Source organism: Glycine soja, chromosome 17 (genome assembly GCF_004193775.1).
Source record: "Glycine soja cultivar W05 chromosome 17, ASM419377v2, whole genome shotgun sequence".
NCBI lineage: Eukaryota > Viridiplantae > Streptophyta > Magnoliopsida > Fabales > Fabaceae > Glycine > Glycine soja.
The window spans coordinates 5,222,692-5,241,099 of NC_041018.1; the positions used below are offsets into that span (position 1 = coordinate 5,222,692).

The following is an 18,408-nucleotide window of genomic DNA, read 5'->3' on the forward strand; positions in this document are numbered from 1 at the left end:
ATTTTATTTTTCGCTTAATTAGTAGTAATTTTATCTTTATTAGAGATTTTATCTAAATATAATATTTTATTAAATTTTAGTTATTGTATAATCAATTTTATTTACTTTGTTAATATCTAATTGTTAAACTTTATTTTCATATAATTGAAGATCTTATTTTTAAATTTCATGCAAACAGGTATCATTAGATTGATTAAAAAATATTATAATTATCAAGATACGAAAACATATTATAACATTTGTTGTAATCACGAATAACATTAACAAAATTAATCAAGATTAAAAGACAATACACCATACAAAAGAAAATTATTTTTAATTTTGTATACTTAATATTTTAGTAACAAGACTACTTTGTGATAAGATGAAAGATAGATTTTTTATTGAATATTTGTTAGTAATTATTTGATTATTATTGTGGCATAAAAAATATGCTGTTTTTTTTGTGATTTTTTTGGTACAAGGGGAAATACAAAAAGAAAAAAAAAAAAAAAAAAAAAAACTAGCTATAGGACGGAGAGCACTGGATCAAAAGCTGAAGAGAGCTTCCGGGGGGACAGTTCTCCAAACCATGTCAGAGCTTCTGGGTCCGTCCGTACCATACTTGCAATCCCTACAAAATGTTTTCTTCCAATCCAACCAATGTACCTTCTTGAATCAACGTCACCGCCCACATAAAAATTTCCTAAACTAGGATTTCCTTTTTGCACTCAATTTAATTCCCTTTTTTTTTCTTTCAAAAATACTTGAATGTGTCAGCCTCAATTGATGAACAGTCACAGAAGTTTTTTTTTTAAAATAAAGGACTAAAATAGATCTTTTATTAAGAAGAGGTGTCAAATTGAATTAAATAAATAAATAATACCAAGTTAATAGTTTAGTAAAAAAATGTGATATTCTTTCATTTCTCTCGATCACACCATTGCTCCCATCTGACAACTCCCCTTCCTCTCTAGGACTGCGAGGCTTCTCCCATGAAAGAAAAATGAGTGAAAACATTGCCCGCTCTAAAGATTATGTAAAGTGTAAAAGGGGTTTTATTAGGGGAAAAAAGTTTTATTTCCACAACAATAACTCCACAATAGCTAGTAATATTGCTCGCTCTAAAGATAATGTAAACTGGATTTTACTAGCAAAGAAGAAAAAAAAAATGAACTTTTTGCATAATAATTTTTCCATATAAATATAATGGAGCTTCAATGCCCAAGTTTACATAGAATACACATGCATTCCATGACTAACACCAGGCATGGAAACCATCAAAGAATTACACTCACTAATCATAACAAGATTTTCTCAATAAAACAAAAGAAGATTAATTCTTTACAACATCAAACTTTCCATGTAATGGAGAGCCAATACCTAAGAGAATACATATAATACACAAGCCTTTCATGAATCCCAGCTATGGAACACAGCCAACCACCTATAAATTACTTCCCACTGATAACAAGTGACTGGAAAGGCTCCCTCTTTATTTCCACGTATGTGGAGAAGTCCTTGCTCAATGGTTGTTTCCAAGGTTCTCCATCCATTTGCATATATGCATTTTTCCACTGTCCACCTCTGACTTCCAATCGAATAGCTGATGCCTGAAAGATATAAATAGAAACCAGTGGGGCTGGTCATTGAGAAAGACAAATTTTCACAATGTAAATAATGGCAATATAAAGAAACAATAGAGACCAAGACCATTCACTTTCAGAGAGATGGGATATGATCAGATTTGTCAACACATTCCATACAAAAGAAAAGAGAATGAACCCTCTACATTGGCAGGCAAAAAAAAGGTTTTCACGTCAAATTGGAAGTGAACTCAATATGAAGTTTAAAATTGTTAGTCCGGTAACACTAGATACAAGCTGTATTGCAAATAAGGCTGTCATCCTTCACTAGTCAGTTGCAGCCGATATATTTTGTTTCACTGACATATAGTTAATGAATTTCCAATAAAGTGGCTAGTTTTTTTTTCCTTGTGAGTGGCTTTACACCACCTTTTCCCAGAAAGACACTTGGGGGAGGGGGGTCAAGATAAGATATACTAAGTTTCTTGGCAGAGTTTATTGCTAGATCTTGTCATGACAAGATTATACTAAGTGAAAACGATCAACACAGATGCAAAATAGTATGAGACTCTTCAAATCCAACAAGGCAAAGCAACTAGAAAATAACACAAGCAGTTATTATTTAGAATGTGACAACCTCTCAGCAAAAGCAATCAGGGAATCTAAAGTTCAAAATTTTTTAATTTGAAAAGTAAGCAATTCACTCAAGAACATAAACAATAAACTGTGGTACCTGAACTAAGTGCTTAGCAGAGATCAGTTCAACCATAACAAATGATGCATGCCATCCTTGTTTTAAACCAAATACTTCCAAGAGCCCATCGGCAACATCAGCTTCAACAAAGCCTCTCTGGAAGTACACCAATAAGTCCATTCAGTCAATCATGATTAAATTTGAATAACACTAACAGTTTCATCAAGTTAGTTAGCTTATATTCAGCTATACACAATATGTATCCCTAGATTTTTTAAAAAAAATAGAAGGAACATGAGATTGAATGCTTTCATATCATCACATCAATGAGTTATTATGTTAGGCAACATACCTTTTCCAAATAATCTGGTTTTGGTTTACCCCATGGATTTCTTCCACTTCCATAGCTATGAAGGTTCAAAGCAACTATTGCCCTTACACTGAAAGGAAATAACATAACCATATCATGCAAAATGGACCAAACCAAAAACTTCACGAAAGAGACTGAGTTGTGACTCTTACTACATTCACTAGGCAGTAAATTTCAAGTAATTAGAACTTCCAAGAACTACAACAAGAAGTCAAATATTAACAAGGAAGATATGCACACTTGCCAGCAACTAAAAATGGTAAAAGGAAACTTCCTGTGATAGAACTGGTTCAGAATCTAAAGGAAATAATGAATTTTTATTGATGAACCTAAATCCCAATTGTTGTGCCAATGTGGTAGAAGGCTGCTATGGTTAAAAGATAAAAAATGAATGATTTCCCTGGATATTCGCGAGACACTACAGCTCTCCCCACTTTCTAAGTGTCTAATACTTTCTCAAATGACAATATGATTTCTCTCTCAACCTCCCCCTCTTTATTTATAGGCAAAATGTTTTTTTCTTCTACAATGAGTCTGGGCCTGTCCAACTAACCAAACTAACTCCCTCACTAACAGACACCTAACTGATCACTAATGGGTATCTTTCAGCCTGTCTTTTGTTTACCAGTTAATAATAGGCACCAGCAGCAACTGTACTGTAGGATGAGAAATGTACCTTGTAGGAATTGCAATCTGCTCCCACTCTGAGCTATTGACCCTTTTGATATGCATCCGCAAAATGTTTTTAAGTCCCCTAATGACATAGAGGATTTTAAGAATATAGCAAGGAGGAATATTCTAATTAGCTATTAAGCTAGACATCTTCCCTTATTATAGAAAACACAAAACATATCCATACAGAATTTTTTTTTCTTAAGGCAAAAATACACATAAAAGTAGTGCAAACAGAAACATATATGGAGAGCCAATATTTAGGAATATTCTACAAGCTGAAATTCTTTTTACCCAAATCCCAAAATTACCTCCATCAAATGCCCCTCTAATGTTAATATTGGAGGTAGTTCCCAGGATTTTGGACACCATCAGCATAGTGATGCTATAGTGCCGCAAAATGCCACTAGAGTGAAGTGCAACACCATGGCAGTGCATATAACGGCCAGGGGAAGTTACAAACTACTATGCAGCTATAGTAAGCTATTGGCAAGTCTGGATAGTACTTAAAAGAATCACAACACAAGCAATCACATCACTGTTGTTCCATGCTTAATAGCATAAATATTATATTCAACTTGCACTCAAAAGGTGAAATCATATCAAATTAAACAAATGGGATATGGATTCTCTCATTTGTGTGTGTCTCTCTCTTGATAGTCATTGAATAAGTGGGGTCCCATAAAAAATAGAGAGAAATAGACGCAACTTGCATATGACCTAACCTAACATATACATGTGAGTATCCATCCGCAAACAGGTGATCTGAAACTCCTCACTGTGTCGGGAAAAAAATCCCTTTCCAAAGACAGGAGGGTGGGTAGAACTTCTAATTCTTTTACAGTAAGAAAAGAACAATTCTTCTTGCAATAGTAAAATAATCTTTTTCAAATGAAGAGTAATATCTGTTGCACATATGGCAAGAAGCAAAAGTTATCACAGGAGTACTTTGCTTTTTCTGATTTATCACAAGGATAAAACTGCTTTAGCTGGCATATCATACCTTAGACCTGGATCACTAACGCAAGGTGTGAAAAACCAGCCCTGTGTGCAACTGTAACCCGAGTATATAATCTGCAACCAAAAAGAAATGGATTGATCAATGATCACAGTCCATTATTGACTAAAATCTATCATATCATTTTTAGGAGAGATATGGTAGCTATTAGACTGTTAACACCTACACCTATGCTAAAATGTTAATGACAAATACAGTGCTGCATAAAGAAAAAAAATAGAATACCTTCAAAAAACTGTAACATCAAATTAAGTAAACTGAAGCAAGCAAGCAAGCAAGAAGGTAATTTATAAAACACATTCCACATCTCCATAGATACCTTATTTGAAATTGGACCACTGGCAAGGTAAGGTTTTTCATTGCGTAGATGATGGAAGCCATAAGCCACTTGGGCATCCATTCCTGTAACAGGATATTCTATGAATGCTCAGATATACAGATTAGAGATTCAATTGAGCTATCTGAAAACATTTCCATCCTACCATCACCCTAAACCAAGAAATTTGAATCATCTTAAAGTTTCTATATTATACATAGACACATAAACAAATGAAGAAAACCAAAACAAAAAAATCTCAGGTATAAAGGAATTCTCAATTCACTTCAGTGAGGCAATCCCAAAGGCATGGTCACATCTTGCTTAAGCTTTAGAAGCCATTGTTGCACAAAATAGTTGCAGGCCCAAAAGCCAAACTTCAGACATTAAAAATATGAGCAACATGCATGATAAGTCAGCAACTCCATTCTTGACATGTCTCTCTAGAATACATCAATACCAAGCAGGAAGAAATTTGGCTTTAAAATAATGTATCATACAACTGGCATATAGTATCTCAATGATTAACTCAGCCACCATCTAAAGCACTAAAAATCTAAAATAGATAAAATAATACAAACTCCAGAAATATTCATTTTAGGAACAAAATGACACTACTGATGTACAGAACAAACTACCTATGCTGAAGTAATTATAGTACACGCCTTCATAACTTGCAACCTTCTCCGGTAGTTCTCCATCAATTTCAAAGCCCTGCACAGAGCAGGCATGAGAAACTTTGTATATTATAATAAAAAAAATTATGCTAATAAATTGGACAGCAAGAATTGAGAAAAAAATTAAAAATTAATTTGCATACTGATTCAAATTATACTTTGCAGCCTGTTCCAAATTTAACACTTCATAGCAAGTTGAGTGTACTAGAAACAACCATTCATGTACAAAATGAAATGCAATCTATAGAAAGACTTGACAAGGACAATATTATAAATAAATAATGGGGCACATGCTTTATAAAAGTATAAATATTATGATTAGAATTTACAGAATAATTCATGCCCTAGTGAGTCAACATATGCACTTGAAAAATTTATTTTTGATATTCGTTATTTTAGTAAGTAATTATGATTTCATGAAAACTTGAAAACATTGTCAAAGATTACTACTAACCTAATCCTTTGCTACCTATATATGAAGGACATGCATTTGGGAACCAAATACTCTATGTATGCTCAAGAAAACATTGTCAATACAAACAAGCCTAACCAATTCATATACAGTGCTAAAACAAGTTAAATGATATGAGAAACCAGACCCACAACCTGATCAAGAGAGAACTCTTCTGTATGCTTGAAACAATGAGGTAGGACCACAGGTGTACCTTCTGGCATTGAAAGTGAAACTCGCCAACTGTATTGAAAAACTAGATTTTACCAACTTTATATATATGAGCCACAAAGCAAAAAGAACTGAATAAAAGTATATCTCTATATAAAACCCAAATTTCACAATTCTAGAAGTCTATCCATAGAAGATGCAGAATAAATTTTCATTTTATGGTCCTCATACTATATGTGAAACTAATAATGGCAAAAGCTGAAAGCCAAACTCATTTAGTTCAGCGCAACTTCACATCCACCATCAAAATTAACTCTTTAAAGGAAAAACATATAAACAATAAGGAAGCACACAATACCTATCCAAACGGTTAACAGTCCCGTTACTAGCCCTTTGAAGAGTTCGCTTAATTGCAGACCTCCATGCAAACGGAAATGATCCACCCTGATAAATATTAGAAAGACACGGATTAGCATAGTAGACCCAGCATTCATTTAACCCATAATTTTCAAGCATATGGAGGCTTACCCAATGAAAACTCCTAGACAGGTCATTGCCTGTCCCCAGTGGTATGATACCTACTGGGGGAACTGGCTCCCGACCCTGTGTGCGAAGTTCTGTTAGACATCCTAATACCCAACCAACTGTACCATCACCTCCAGCAACCTGTTCAATCGACCAGCTTCATTCATCCAACGTGATTGTCAAATATAGTAATATAATATCTAATTTTTTAATCCTGTACATACTATTATTATCTCCATCATGTCTGACATGCATCTTGACACAAAATAACATTTTTCATTTAAAAAATAAAGAAATAACTACATAACCATTCACTTGTCAATCATCATACTTCATCTATTTCAGTTTTATTCAGAAGGGGAAATAGAATAAAATAACTACTCCTCTTCTGATCATAATAACTTCCCCCAATTTTTTAAATTAAGTATGCACAACAGGAAGAAACCAAACACGGAAGCCAAGTTTGGCACATAATATATAGATAACATGTGGTGTAAGAAACTACAAATCACAACAACTTATGCAATTACACAAATGTGTATTGAAATGTATATTCCAGTTCTTTTATGAACATACCATAACCCTGATTCTTTCACGAGTTTCTTTGGCACAAGAGTCACCAAGACCAGCCAACATCTCCAGGCAACTCAATCCATACCGTACAAATTCATGAGGCTTCACATCCGACAGATCAAAAACCTGCAGCCGTACAACCAAACAACCATCAAAACACGGAAAGACGAGCAAAGTTTTACAGAAAATAATAGAAGTAAAAATTCAAACAACGAAACCACATCTACCAGCAATCCACGAAAGTAACTTAAATTTCACATACAAGTGAACTACAAAAAAAAAAAAAAAAAACATGTAATAGGACATGGTGATTCTGAAAGCAATAGCAGTGTCTATACAACTAGTAGAATCCTTCAAAACGATACTTCCTCTCTCATGTTCAGTAGTTTCACACTCTCTAACCAGATCAGACGAATTTCACGATTTCCTCTGTTCAGCGACAATTATGCATACTATAGGAGTAGAGCAACAGAGAAATTTAAATTAAAACACGCGAAAGCAATTTGAAAAGGAGTGGTAATAGTACGAGTACCTGCTCTTCACTCATGAGTTGCTGGAGTCTCTCCTTGAGGGCGGGGCCGTGGCGGCCGCCGCTGCGGGGGTTGATGAAGACGACCATGGGGCAGAGCGGAGCGGCGGCGTCCTCGCCCTCGGCACGGTTGATGTAGCGGGACTCGCCGGCGACGGGGTCCTGAAGCCGAATGGAATCACGCATTGCATAGCGCAGGTACTGCGGCATCGTCAGCTGCTTCTTCAACTCCTCCTTGTCAATTCGGATCCCGGAAATACCGCAGCCGCGAAACGATTCCACGAGCGACGACCGAACCGCAATCTTGTTCGTGTCACCCGTGGTCGACGGCGAAGCCATCTTCGCTCTCGGTCTCTCTTCTTTCCGACGACGAGATTCTTTTCTTCTCTGAGACAAACCCCCCGGTTGGCCTCTGCAAGAAATGTAAAATCGGAAAGAGGAACGAGGAATCTGCTTCTTTTTTTATTTTGTTTTTATTATAATAATAATAAATAAATAAGAATATTGTAAAAATGTGTATGCGTGAGGAGTCTCTGACTCTGACTGTGGTATTTTGGCAGTGCGCAGGCAAAGACGAAGTAGTCCAATGAGGAAATTGAGTTGGAAGGCCAATTTTACTTTACCTTTTAATGTTTGCCAATGCCTTCGTGGAAATGCTTTTTCTTGTGTTGTGGGTGGGGTTTCCAAAATCACAAAATCCCCTCTCATGTTACCGGTTGGTTGGGTTGTATAATTTTTTTTCTAATACTTTCTACGTGACAAAATAATTTTTCATTCTATGGAATTTAAGCACTTATTTACGTTAATGGTGTAATAACTTGTTCAATGAATAATAGCAATACACGTACCGGTTCCATTCCTTCGTAAGGGATATCCAGATCTGAATAAAATCTTTCATTTTCTCTAATCTCATGAATCACTAAATGTGTTAACAAACACACCGTGACACGAGAGGATTCGACCAATACAATAACATTAAACGTACAGACTCTCGTGGAACAAAGAAAACACGTACAAGAAAATTAATAGAAAAAAGTCGTCTAAAATAAACAAAAACAACACTAAAGATATGACAATATAAGGATTAACGAATCAAATTTGTTAAATAAGATAGTTCACAACTCTCAAATCTGTACATGTTGACTGTTGAGACTTATTTTAGTTAAATACTGTAATTTTGATGAGTTGTTGCTTAGAGGTGGCTGCCAACTCAACTATCTCCATGCCCAAAACTAATTTAAGCATCGTTCCATGTTCAATTCAATAAAATAGGACAAGCACACGGTTGGAGATGGTCTTGACTCTTGATGTTCAAGTTAATTTTGTAAAATTTAAATGTTAATATAAGTTTTGGCAATAATATAATAAATATTAAGTCTAAATTAGACTACTATTTATTTAGATATTAAAAATCGTAATAAAGGTATATTTATAATATTAAATATTGCATATTTTATTAAAAAAAATAATCTTCTAATTATTACCCTTAAGATATTAATAACGATCATGATGGTTAACATAATTAATTCAAGATATTTTAATATATTAAGTTGATATTTTTTAACTTTATAATTAGGTGAATGTAATGAAATAAATGACATTTTTTATAGATCATATATTTTTTTTTACTGAAAGTAATCTTATTGTTTGAGTAAAATAATATTATTATGGATGAAAAAAAAATTCTCAAAAATTTAACACATCTATCTACTCAAAATTTTAACCTTAAAACTTTTAACTAAGCTAAAACATTTTTACATCAATTGATACATGTGCTCATTAGTCAATAACAAATATTTTACTAACAAAAAAGATTTTTATATTTATTGTCTCACCTCAAATAGAAATATCTCAAAAAGAAAAATGCCTATAAGAAACATTTTTTTTATAAAATTACATTATTATTTAATCATGAATTTCTGTGTATAATAAAATTATTACTTTTTTTTAGTATTTATAAATAAAAAAGTGTTAGTACTGTATGTAATAGTCTTCAGAAAAAGGATTTATCGTCATTATCATTATTATATATTAAAAAGCGTACAATATTTGTCTTTTAAAGATCAAATCACTAGTTTTGATATATTAAAAACATAAACTATATTACAAACGTTCAAAATTAATGAATAGAAATGCAAATATAAAATCAAAAGTATTTAATTAAAAGTAAATTATTATTTTTCTTAAGAGTAAAATAGAGAATTGACATGTAAAAACGATATTAATTTTTTTAAAAAAATCACTGTTCATAATAAACAAATATATATACATACATACGTATAATTACTTTATTTTTGTAAAATAATAAATGCATCACTTAATTGGATTTTTCACTTAAAAATAATTGAATTATCTTAATTTTAAATATTTTGCATTACCTTAACTAATCTGCTTCATTTTTTTAACCATGTCAACGCTAAGCTAACTAAAATTAATATGTAAGAACTAAAAATGATCATTGAGAAAATGTCAGAATTTAAAAATTTTACAATGCCAAAAATCAAACAGGATCATATTTTTAAAAAATATTCCCTTTTAATTTTTTTATAAGAAATAAATGGTAGTGTTAAAAATATTATTATTTATTTATTATAAAAAAAATACAGGAGATAATATTTCTCTATAAGTTATATGTAAATTAACTATATAAGTAAAATATGAAGTTAGTCAAGAGAATGACCAAAATAAAAGTCCCACTATTCTATTCTCCAAAAAAATAGTTAAATTAAATGTAAGTTGATTATACTATATAATATATGATATATTCTCTTATTTGTTTATATCAAAGAAACTTCTCAACCATAGCAGTAGCTAATTAATCTACCAATCTGACAAACTAACTAATGCAACTAATAACTGAAAACCAAAAGAAAACGCATTGAAGGAGTGGAAATAAAATAGGGTACATTACTATAACGTTAAATCCAATTTTCAAAACACCCACCAAATGCTATTTCTAAATCAGAATAATGGAGTCAATGTTATCGAGTACAATAGGAAAGTTGCAGCTGGTGGCTGTTTACAGCCTGGTCTAATGGTTTGCTCATTGTAACTCCATTATTGTATTTCATGTTCCAAACCAACAACTTGCTCTTAAAAGGGAAGTTGCAGCTGCAATTGATGATCCATTTTTTATACTTTTATTTCTTATTAAAAGGAAAAATTAAATCAAATACCGTACAGATTAAGAAAAATCTCTAAAATAAAAGTATTTTTGATTAAAAAAATTTAAAACTTCAAGCTTCCATATAAAGAAAAAAAAATAGAAGATACTCTGTATTTAAGTTTTTAAAAAAGAGTCAAATACTACTTTATTTTCTTAATTCCTTTCACGTGCCTTTAGTAATTAAGATTAATTAAGCTCCCCATTTTAATCCTGAATTGAACTTTGCTTTATCAATAGCAATGTTACATCCTTATAATTAAATTGCCCTTTAAACATTTAGTAACTAGAAACAAAGTATCAAATAAAAATAAGGTTTTGAAGAAACTGTTCTAGTGTCCTCATTTTATGGTGAAAAAACGAATCCTTTTGAATTCAGTAAAATAAAAAAAAAAATCCCTTTGAAGACTTACTTTTTAGCAGGAAACCGACTATCAATAAAGATAAAAGAAAACTATTGCATTGTAGGACCACCAATATTGGCATAATGGCATGCATAGTGATAACCACATCATATATGGTAGATTGGTAGTGTGCATTGATTTTCTCACGGGCAAATGTTTATATGCATATAAGATTAGTGCCCAAGATCATAAATAGGTGCATGTGGCACTGCCTTGTCATTTGCCATATTACGATAAGATGTCGATGCATGACATGCTTAAATAAGAAATCATCGAGGAATTATTGGACTCAAGGCTCAAAGCTTTTGTGTTTATTTAAATAAAATTTAAAATTTTCTACAATTAGTAAATATCAACCAAATATTTATATGGGGATAACATTTGTAGGCATAAAATTTTTGGAGATATGATTTCTGAAGATGCAAAATTATACTAGAAACAAACACTCCCAATTTTGTTGGTAGGTTAATAGGATGGACTTAGGATAGCAGTATAGTACTCCATAAAAAAAAAACATATTATTATATAAGACTGAAATAACTTATTTAGTACTTTATCTTATACTAGAAACAAACGCTTCCAATATTTTTTTTTTATTTTTTTCTTCAGTTTTATATTTTAAAAATTTTATTTTAATTATTCATTTAATTTTTTGTTTAATTTAACATTTTATAGTTTGATGTCGTTAATTATTTTATAATGAAATTTTTTTGTTAAAAATAAAATAGAGGAAAATGACCGAAAATTAAATTAAAAAAAATTATTTTTGAATAATCAACTACTTAATCTTAAACAGAGTAAATGATGAAACTGAACAAAAATAAAATAAAAGACCCAATAAAATTTTTAAAAGGATAAAAAAATAAACTGAACTAAAAAAATAAAATAAATAACCAAACTTAATTTTTAAAAAAATAAAAAAATAAAAATTGAAAAATAAAACAAATAAGTCATTTACTTATCTTAATCAGTGAAAGAGCATGGGGAGATAAGAATTAAGATGAGATTGAATAGTTGGAGGTTAAAACTTTAAAAGGGACTGAAATTTTGAATTTAAACAAATGAAATTCATTAATTAATTCGCATAGATTGAGCAAAATCAATGCATGGGCATGGACAATAGTGATAATCATGACTCGGAGAATCCAAGAAATTGGCAATTAAAAAATGGTTTCTGGTAGTTTGGTTGGAAAACGGAAGGGCGATTACGGAATAACAAAACAAATTCTGAATGCCAGATTGGCTGCTGGCTGGCTATTGGCGGCAGCGAGTAATTGTAGTAATGACTAGCAAATTGAATTGTTACGCTCAATATTTTTGTAAAATTTTTTGTTTTATTTTTATTTTTATTTCAATATATATGTGGGTACCAAAGTTACAAACAATAACTAGGATAAAACCAACAGCTACCACATGGAACGAAAAGCTTGTCCAGTAAGTTGGTTACAGATGCGAGGTCGTTTGGTTGTGGCCTGTGGGGATTCCTTGGCAACACAAAGTGGTGGTCATTGAGTTAATATAAATTTGGGAGAAAATGTAAATTATATTAAACCAATGATACAATAATAAACGGGACATATCCGTAGTTAAAGAAAATTAAAAGTCTCCCTAATACAAGAAGACCTATATCAAGATGATAAAACAAATACAACAGGTACACTTGTCTATACTTAGACAGCCAAATGCAGTAAACTATAATAACATGAGTGATGGTGGAGTACAACAGCAATGAAACGTGAAGGTTATGCAAATCAAAGGGTCTAGCTTCTAGAACAAATGGTTGATTGACCTTTACCAAAAAAAAAAAAGGACAGTTAATCTTGTATTCATTGGGCTTGATTCTATTTTTCTTCATCTTCCTCCCACAAAAAGGTTGGTTAAGGAAAAAAGGTTCCTGTATTGTTGTAAAAAGGTTCCTCGCAACGTGGATTTCACCTAAAATAATTTTACTTGAAAAATTATTTACTATTTGACTAGGTGTCTAGGTGTGTCCTCCAATGTGAGAATGATGTGTGTCGAATTGCCATAAGAGGCTCTGCAATGTGGCATATTCAGTTTTCTAACGTCGATTTTAGTTTTTTTTTTTTTCACACACATTCCTATCAGTGGAAAACCGAAAACCTAAAAATATTTAACCACTAACAGGTGTAGAGAAGGGGTATGTTTTTTAGGTAGAACAGGTAGAGAAGACAAGTAGGATTTGTTTTTTAAAAAGAAAAAAAGGGAGGTATACAAGTATATCAGGGAGGTAGAAATAACAATTGTCCTTTTGTTATTCTCCTAATAAATGTGTTTTTTTCCATTATATTTCAATATTTCGTCGTAATGTTTTCAAAATTTCCATTGAAAAAATAGGATTAAAATGATTTTTTTTTGTCTAAAAATGAAATAAAACAATATCTTTAATATGCATCAAATACACTTTACAAGATTCTTGATTGTAGTCCCATCAATTCAAATAGCTTAAGATAGCTCCAAAGCTAGCTATTTTTACAAAAGCAACTCATAAGAGCATTTGTTATGGAATAGAATTAATTGCTCAAGTAAGCACCTGATGCTCTTATTTTATGTAGATCCCACGCTTGCTAAAAAGTAATAACGAGTTGTGCTATCCTTTTGCATTTTCTAGCTTGCTTTTGGTGATGTGTAAAATTTATATGCATTTCTTTTTAGATATTTGTGTTCTTCAAAATTAAAGTTTTATCTTAAAATCCAATATTAAAGGCCGACATTCATTGTATAAATTATCGAAATAAAATTTTAATTTGAAAATAACACCTAAATCAGCATCCCATATTCGCTTATTCTAAATATTTGAATTCAAATACCAATGAACAACTAATAACAGCACACTGTCTATCTCAAAAAAAAAAAAAACAAAAACAAAAACAGCACACTGTCAGAGCCCAAACTATTAAGTAGCAAGGGATATTGCGAATTTCTTCACAAAATTTTGAAAATAAACAAAGAAAACATGAATTAAAAATGAAAACATAAAAGAAATGAAACACCTCCAAAGCTTACATTTCTTCTTCGATAGAATTAGTTATAAAAGAGCAAAACCAATTTTTTAAAACAAGAAATTTAAATTAGTATGGCTTAAAAAGCAAATTGGGTACAATAATAGAAATCACTGCAGCTTGTCTTTCCATGTCAAGTAATTACAGAAATTAGGCTTATTGTCCTGGACATCAGAAGTTGATATCTTTTCTACAATAACATAACCATCATGATCAATTCTGTAAGAGACATCAAGTCCCTCCAAAATCAGGTGATAAATTATTTCATTGGAATTTAAAGCATTCTGCTCTCTTTCATGGGCTAAAGTTGTTTCATCTTGGTGCTCATCTACATCGGCAGTATTACCTAATAGTTCATCGTTTTCTTTCTTAAGTAGAGTATCATGTGGCCGATTTCGCTGGCTCAATGACCGAATATCCCATGAAAGAACCTGCTTTATCAAGCTTTGGAGCTCGCCTGGTGATGCATAAAGTGACTTCTTTTCCTGAAGCAGTAAGGGAGATTCATCACTCATATTAGAGCAAAAACAGGAAGATTGAAAATTGCGAGTAAAGAAAAAAAATCACGTGATCAATAACATACGCATTATGCAATAGCAATACAAAACAATAATCAATGTCTTTTCCCACTGGGTGGTTTCCAACTACATAGATCAAATCGCATCATTGTGTTCTGTTAAGAAACAAATTTTCCTAGAGGCCAAATAGATCTGAATCATTTCTAACAATTTCACCTCTGAGATGTTTTGGTCTTCCTCTCCGTTTAATTAAGGGGGCTTCCTCTGTTCGACCAACTATTCTAACTAGTAACTAGGGTCCAGGGACTTACAAGTCCCTAATGCACAAGGCTCCCAAGTTCCACCAAGCGGGGTTTGGGGAGGATGCAAGCGGAGAGCTTTCTAGGATTTGAACCCATGAGTTCTAGGTCACAAGGTAGCAACCTTACTGTTGCACCGTGGCTCTCCCTCATTTTGCAATACAAGTAAAAAAAATAAAATGTTGTCACATTGACATGGTACTTTTAAGGATTAAAAAAAAAACTTATAAGACTAGTTAAGAAGCTAAAACAATATTTTCTTTATAAAACTGAAATATAAGCAACTAAAACCAGCACTGAATACCTAAGTTTAAGGTTTAAAAAAAGTGAGAATAATCAAAAGGCAAGACATAAGAGAAGCATGACGACCAGAGTCATACCCCTTTAATTTAAGATATGTATACCCTGGAAGAAAGGTTAAATTATACAGTGAGGACTGATGGGGTGCATCCATTCTGTTTAACAACAATAATTTCAAACAAGTAATTAATCAAGGCTTAATTAGGTTTACCATTTCATTTCAATGTAATCCTTACCATTAACAGAGTTATCCAAATAAAGCAGTTAAGGTTGTGTTTCATTGGGTTGGGGGAAGGGTGGACATGATACAATAAGTACTTAACAACTCACCACCATTATCCAGATATTTTTGAGTGCTGAAGTGAAGTGCTCCGAAAAGCTAACAGAAGCTACAGAAAGCAAGTTATCCTCCTGAAAAATACATTTTTTTTTCTTACAATGAGATAATAATTTATTAAACTTCTACAAAGGGATGCAAGAAAGTACAGTATTACTAAAAATACATTTCAATTTCATTGCTGACTCTAAATGTGGCCCATAATATAAAGCTTTCAAAGAATTAGAATACAAGAGTACAAGAGTTTCGGTGACTAGTAAAAGGTAATAATGATCATTGATTACATATTATTTTTCCCATATGGGAAGATAAATTTGACATCCAGCTAACAATTGCTTGAAGTTTACTTATAGTCATTGAAGAATCAAATTGATAGAATCTGTTAAAGATTAATTAAAAAAACTAAACCAATATAAGCAGCAAAGGATATAGCTAAAGGACAAGGGAGCATTACCATCAACCAATTTGGTACTGTAGCTTCTTGGATGTTGTCACAATATGGTAGGTAAGGCTTGATATCGAGCACAGGCTGTTGATGAGATTCAAAAGCAACATGATTATGCATTCACAGAAAAGCATAAAATTCATAGTTAAACCAATAACACAAGTGGCACATAATCCCAGGAGGGTTAGTATAAAAAGTAGGGATTGACAATGGAGGCTTACAGTTCCATCAACCAGATCCACACCAGAGAGCAAAATCATATTTCCCTGTACAGCCTCTACCTACAGTACACAGTTAGATCAAATGAAAGCTACAAAACTAGGTCCATCATTTTGTTTTTGTTTATTTGAAGACAAAAGGATGAAATTCTAGGGATTGGATGGAAAAGGAAACAGAGACAACACACCCACCCACACACACAAAAAAAAGAGACTTTGCATAGCTGTGGACTGTGGTACAAAATACTGTTTCTTTTAAAGTATTACCACAAAAACATATTTATACCTTTTACATTGGGTGCAACACAAGTAACTGCTAAAAAAAACCCTAATATTTTCATAATCTCATAATAACAAGGGTTAAATCAATTTCCTACCAGCAGTGTGGCCCAATTTCAATGTGCCACCCTGTAGGTTAGAATTTTGTAAGTTGCCACTCTACCTATCCATGATCTGTTCTTCTTTTTTTCTGTAACTGATTCATACTTTTTATCATCCACTCTTACGCAAAATGACATGTGAGAGACCCTTGTTTACACAAATCATTGTTGTTACTTGTTAGGCATCGAATTGCCTCAAAACATAATAATTTTCTATTGGATATACTTTATCACGTGCACTTTCAAAAAATAGTTTCTTGACAACACACCAAAATGAATCCATACTTGGGGGGAGGGGTTGAGTTGAACTAATGCAATAACCATATAAATGTTAAAACTGACATTATTAATTCAAAAACACCGAATCACTTCTTTCATGACACAAATGCAATCTATCTTACCAACAAGGGTCTGAAATCCCAAACTGTCTTAGGAATAAATTTGTCATAGGCTTACAACAGTTTAGTAATGTATAATAATTGATAAAGGACACAGTGCTATTTTCTGAGACACTCTCGTTTGCTCCAAAATTCAACAATATGCATTAAATCAGAGTGATAGTAACAAAAAAGAGAAATGTCATTTGTGAGAAGTATCATCACACACCATAGTGACAATATGTGTCATTACCTTTGCAACTGTGAGGCCAATGGGGCATGGACGATGTGGGGATCGTGTGGCAAACACTCCCTTTCTTCCACCCTTCAGTCTTGGAACCCTCACCTATTCATCCACTGATCCATATGAAAAGACTTGCATAAAATAAAAACTAACGCCACATAGCTATGACAATCTTCACAAGTACTTATAAGAAAAGAAAAGAAGAAAAAAAAGATAAAATGAATTGATCTTCTCATATAAGCTAATGTCAACTTAATGCATCTAACTTCTCCAAAAGCTAAAGTATATAAAGTGAATTTAGCTTATATGAAAAACTCAAATAATTTTATCTTCTTATTTTCTTCTCCTATAAGTACATTGTACGCATGGCCTAACTTATCAATTGAAACCAGAGGCACGCACCTTGGCCTTGAACCCTGATTTAGACGGGTGCTTCCAGAGCTTATCGAGATCCGTATTTAAATGAAACACATAGAGAATCCAGCAATGAGAATATTCCTCCAAACCCTCCAGAGACGCCGGCGGAACGCGAGTTGTGTTGAAAACCAAACACGCCCTAGCAAGTGGGACGAGTAACGGTTGCCTCGGCGTCCCGTTCCTGGTGGAGAAGCACGAGTGGACGACACCAATTGGCATCATGGGATAAGAAGTGAGGTTAAGCTTTTGAGAATTAGGTTGCGACTGTGTTACTTCTTTTCTCAAGGCCTGTTGAGCTCTAATTCGGCCTTGTCTTTCGGAGGCGCAATTGTCTGAGAAAGACTTGAGAGATGCCTCAAGCTCCTCAATTTTGGAGTTCAGATGATTCCATTTTCTCTTTAATACGTACGCTGCAAAATTAATTTCAGCGAGAGAGAGAGATGAGCATGGTGAGTGAATAGGAATAGGAATTGAAATAGCATATATGAATGAATACCTACCAGAGATGGAAACGGCGGTGAGTGTTAGGGTTATGCTCACTGTCAACCATTTTGTTTCCCAAATGTTGCCGCGCATCACTTCACTTCAGTTCCGATGACCCACTTCTTCTCATACTATACTCTCTCCTTTCTCTTTGCTTTTGTTTGTCTTTGTTGACTCTCCTCAAACTCTAAAAAAGGTATTTTTTTTTTTAGATTTTGAGTGCTTTAGAATATTTCTCTGGG

At 32.8% G+C, this 18,408-nt stretch overlaps 2 protein-coding genes across 4 annotated transcripts; both read right to left on the reverse strand.

Annotated features, from left to right (window-relative positions):
* Window positions 1-1,146: 1,146 nt before the first annotated feature.
* On the reverse strand, window positions 1,147-8,214 carry LOC114393974 (diacylglycerol kinase 7-like). Of its 2 annotated transcripts, none has more exons than XM_028355505.1 (13): window positions 8,106-8,214; window positions 7,565-7,973; window positions 7,036-7,158; window positions 6,463-6,600; window positions 6,293-6,378; window positions 5,919-6,006; window positions 5,274-5,349; window positions 4,639-4,721; window positions 4,305-4,375; window positions 3,306-3,383; window positions 2,612-2,699; window positions 2,299-2,415; window positions 1,147-1,592 (listed from the first exon to the last, which is right to left on the reverse strand). In XM_028355505.1, the coding sequence occupies exons 2-13, from the start codon at window positions 7,898-7,900 to the stop codon at window positions 1,434-1,436; spliced, it is 1,443 nt and encodes a 480-aa protein (XP_028211306.1). In that variant the 5' UTR covers window positions 7,901-7,973; window positions 8,106-8,214; the 3' UTR covers window positions 1,147-1,433. The 2 variants fall into 2 exon arrangements, with proteins under 2 accessions (XP_028211306.1, XP_028211305.1); XM_028355504.1 differs by having other exon boundaries at window positions 8,100-8,214.
* A 5,980-nt stretch (window positions 8,215-14,194) lies between these two features.
* LOC114393467 (tRNA (adenine(37)-N6)-methyltransferase) lies at window positions 14,195-18,367 on the reverse strand. Of its 2 annotated transcripts, XM_028354819.1 has the most exons (7): window positions 18,184-18,366; window positions 17,669-18,093; window positions 17,276-17,368; window positions 16,269-16,328; window positions 16,057-16,131; window positions 15,596-15,676; window positions 14,195-14,633 (listed from the first exon to the last, which is right to left on the reverse strand). In XM_028354819.1, the coding sequence occupies exons 1-7, from the start codon at window positions 18,257-18,259 to the stop codon at window positions 14,259-14,261; spliced, it is 1,185 nt and encodes a 394-aa protein (XP_028210620.1). In that variant the 5' UTR covers window positions 18,260-18,366; the 3' UTR covers window positions 14,195-14,258. The 2 variants fall into 2 exon arrangements, with proteins under 2 accessions (XP_028210620.1, XP_028210621.1); XM_028354820.1 differs by lacking the exon at window positions 16,269-16,328 and having other exon boundaries at window positions 18,184-18,367.
* Window positions 18,368-18,408: the final 41 nt, after the last annotated feature.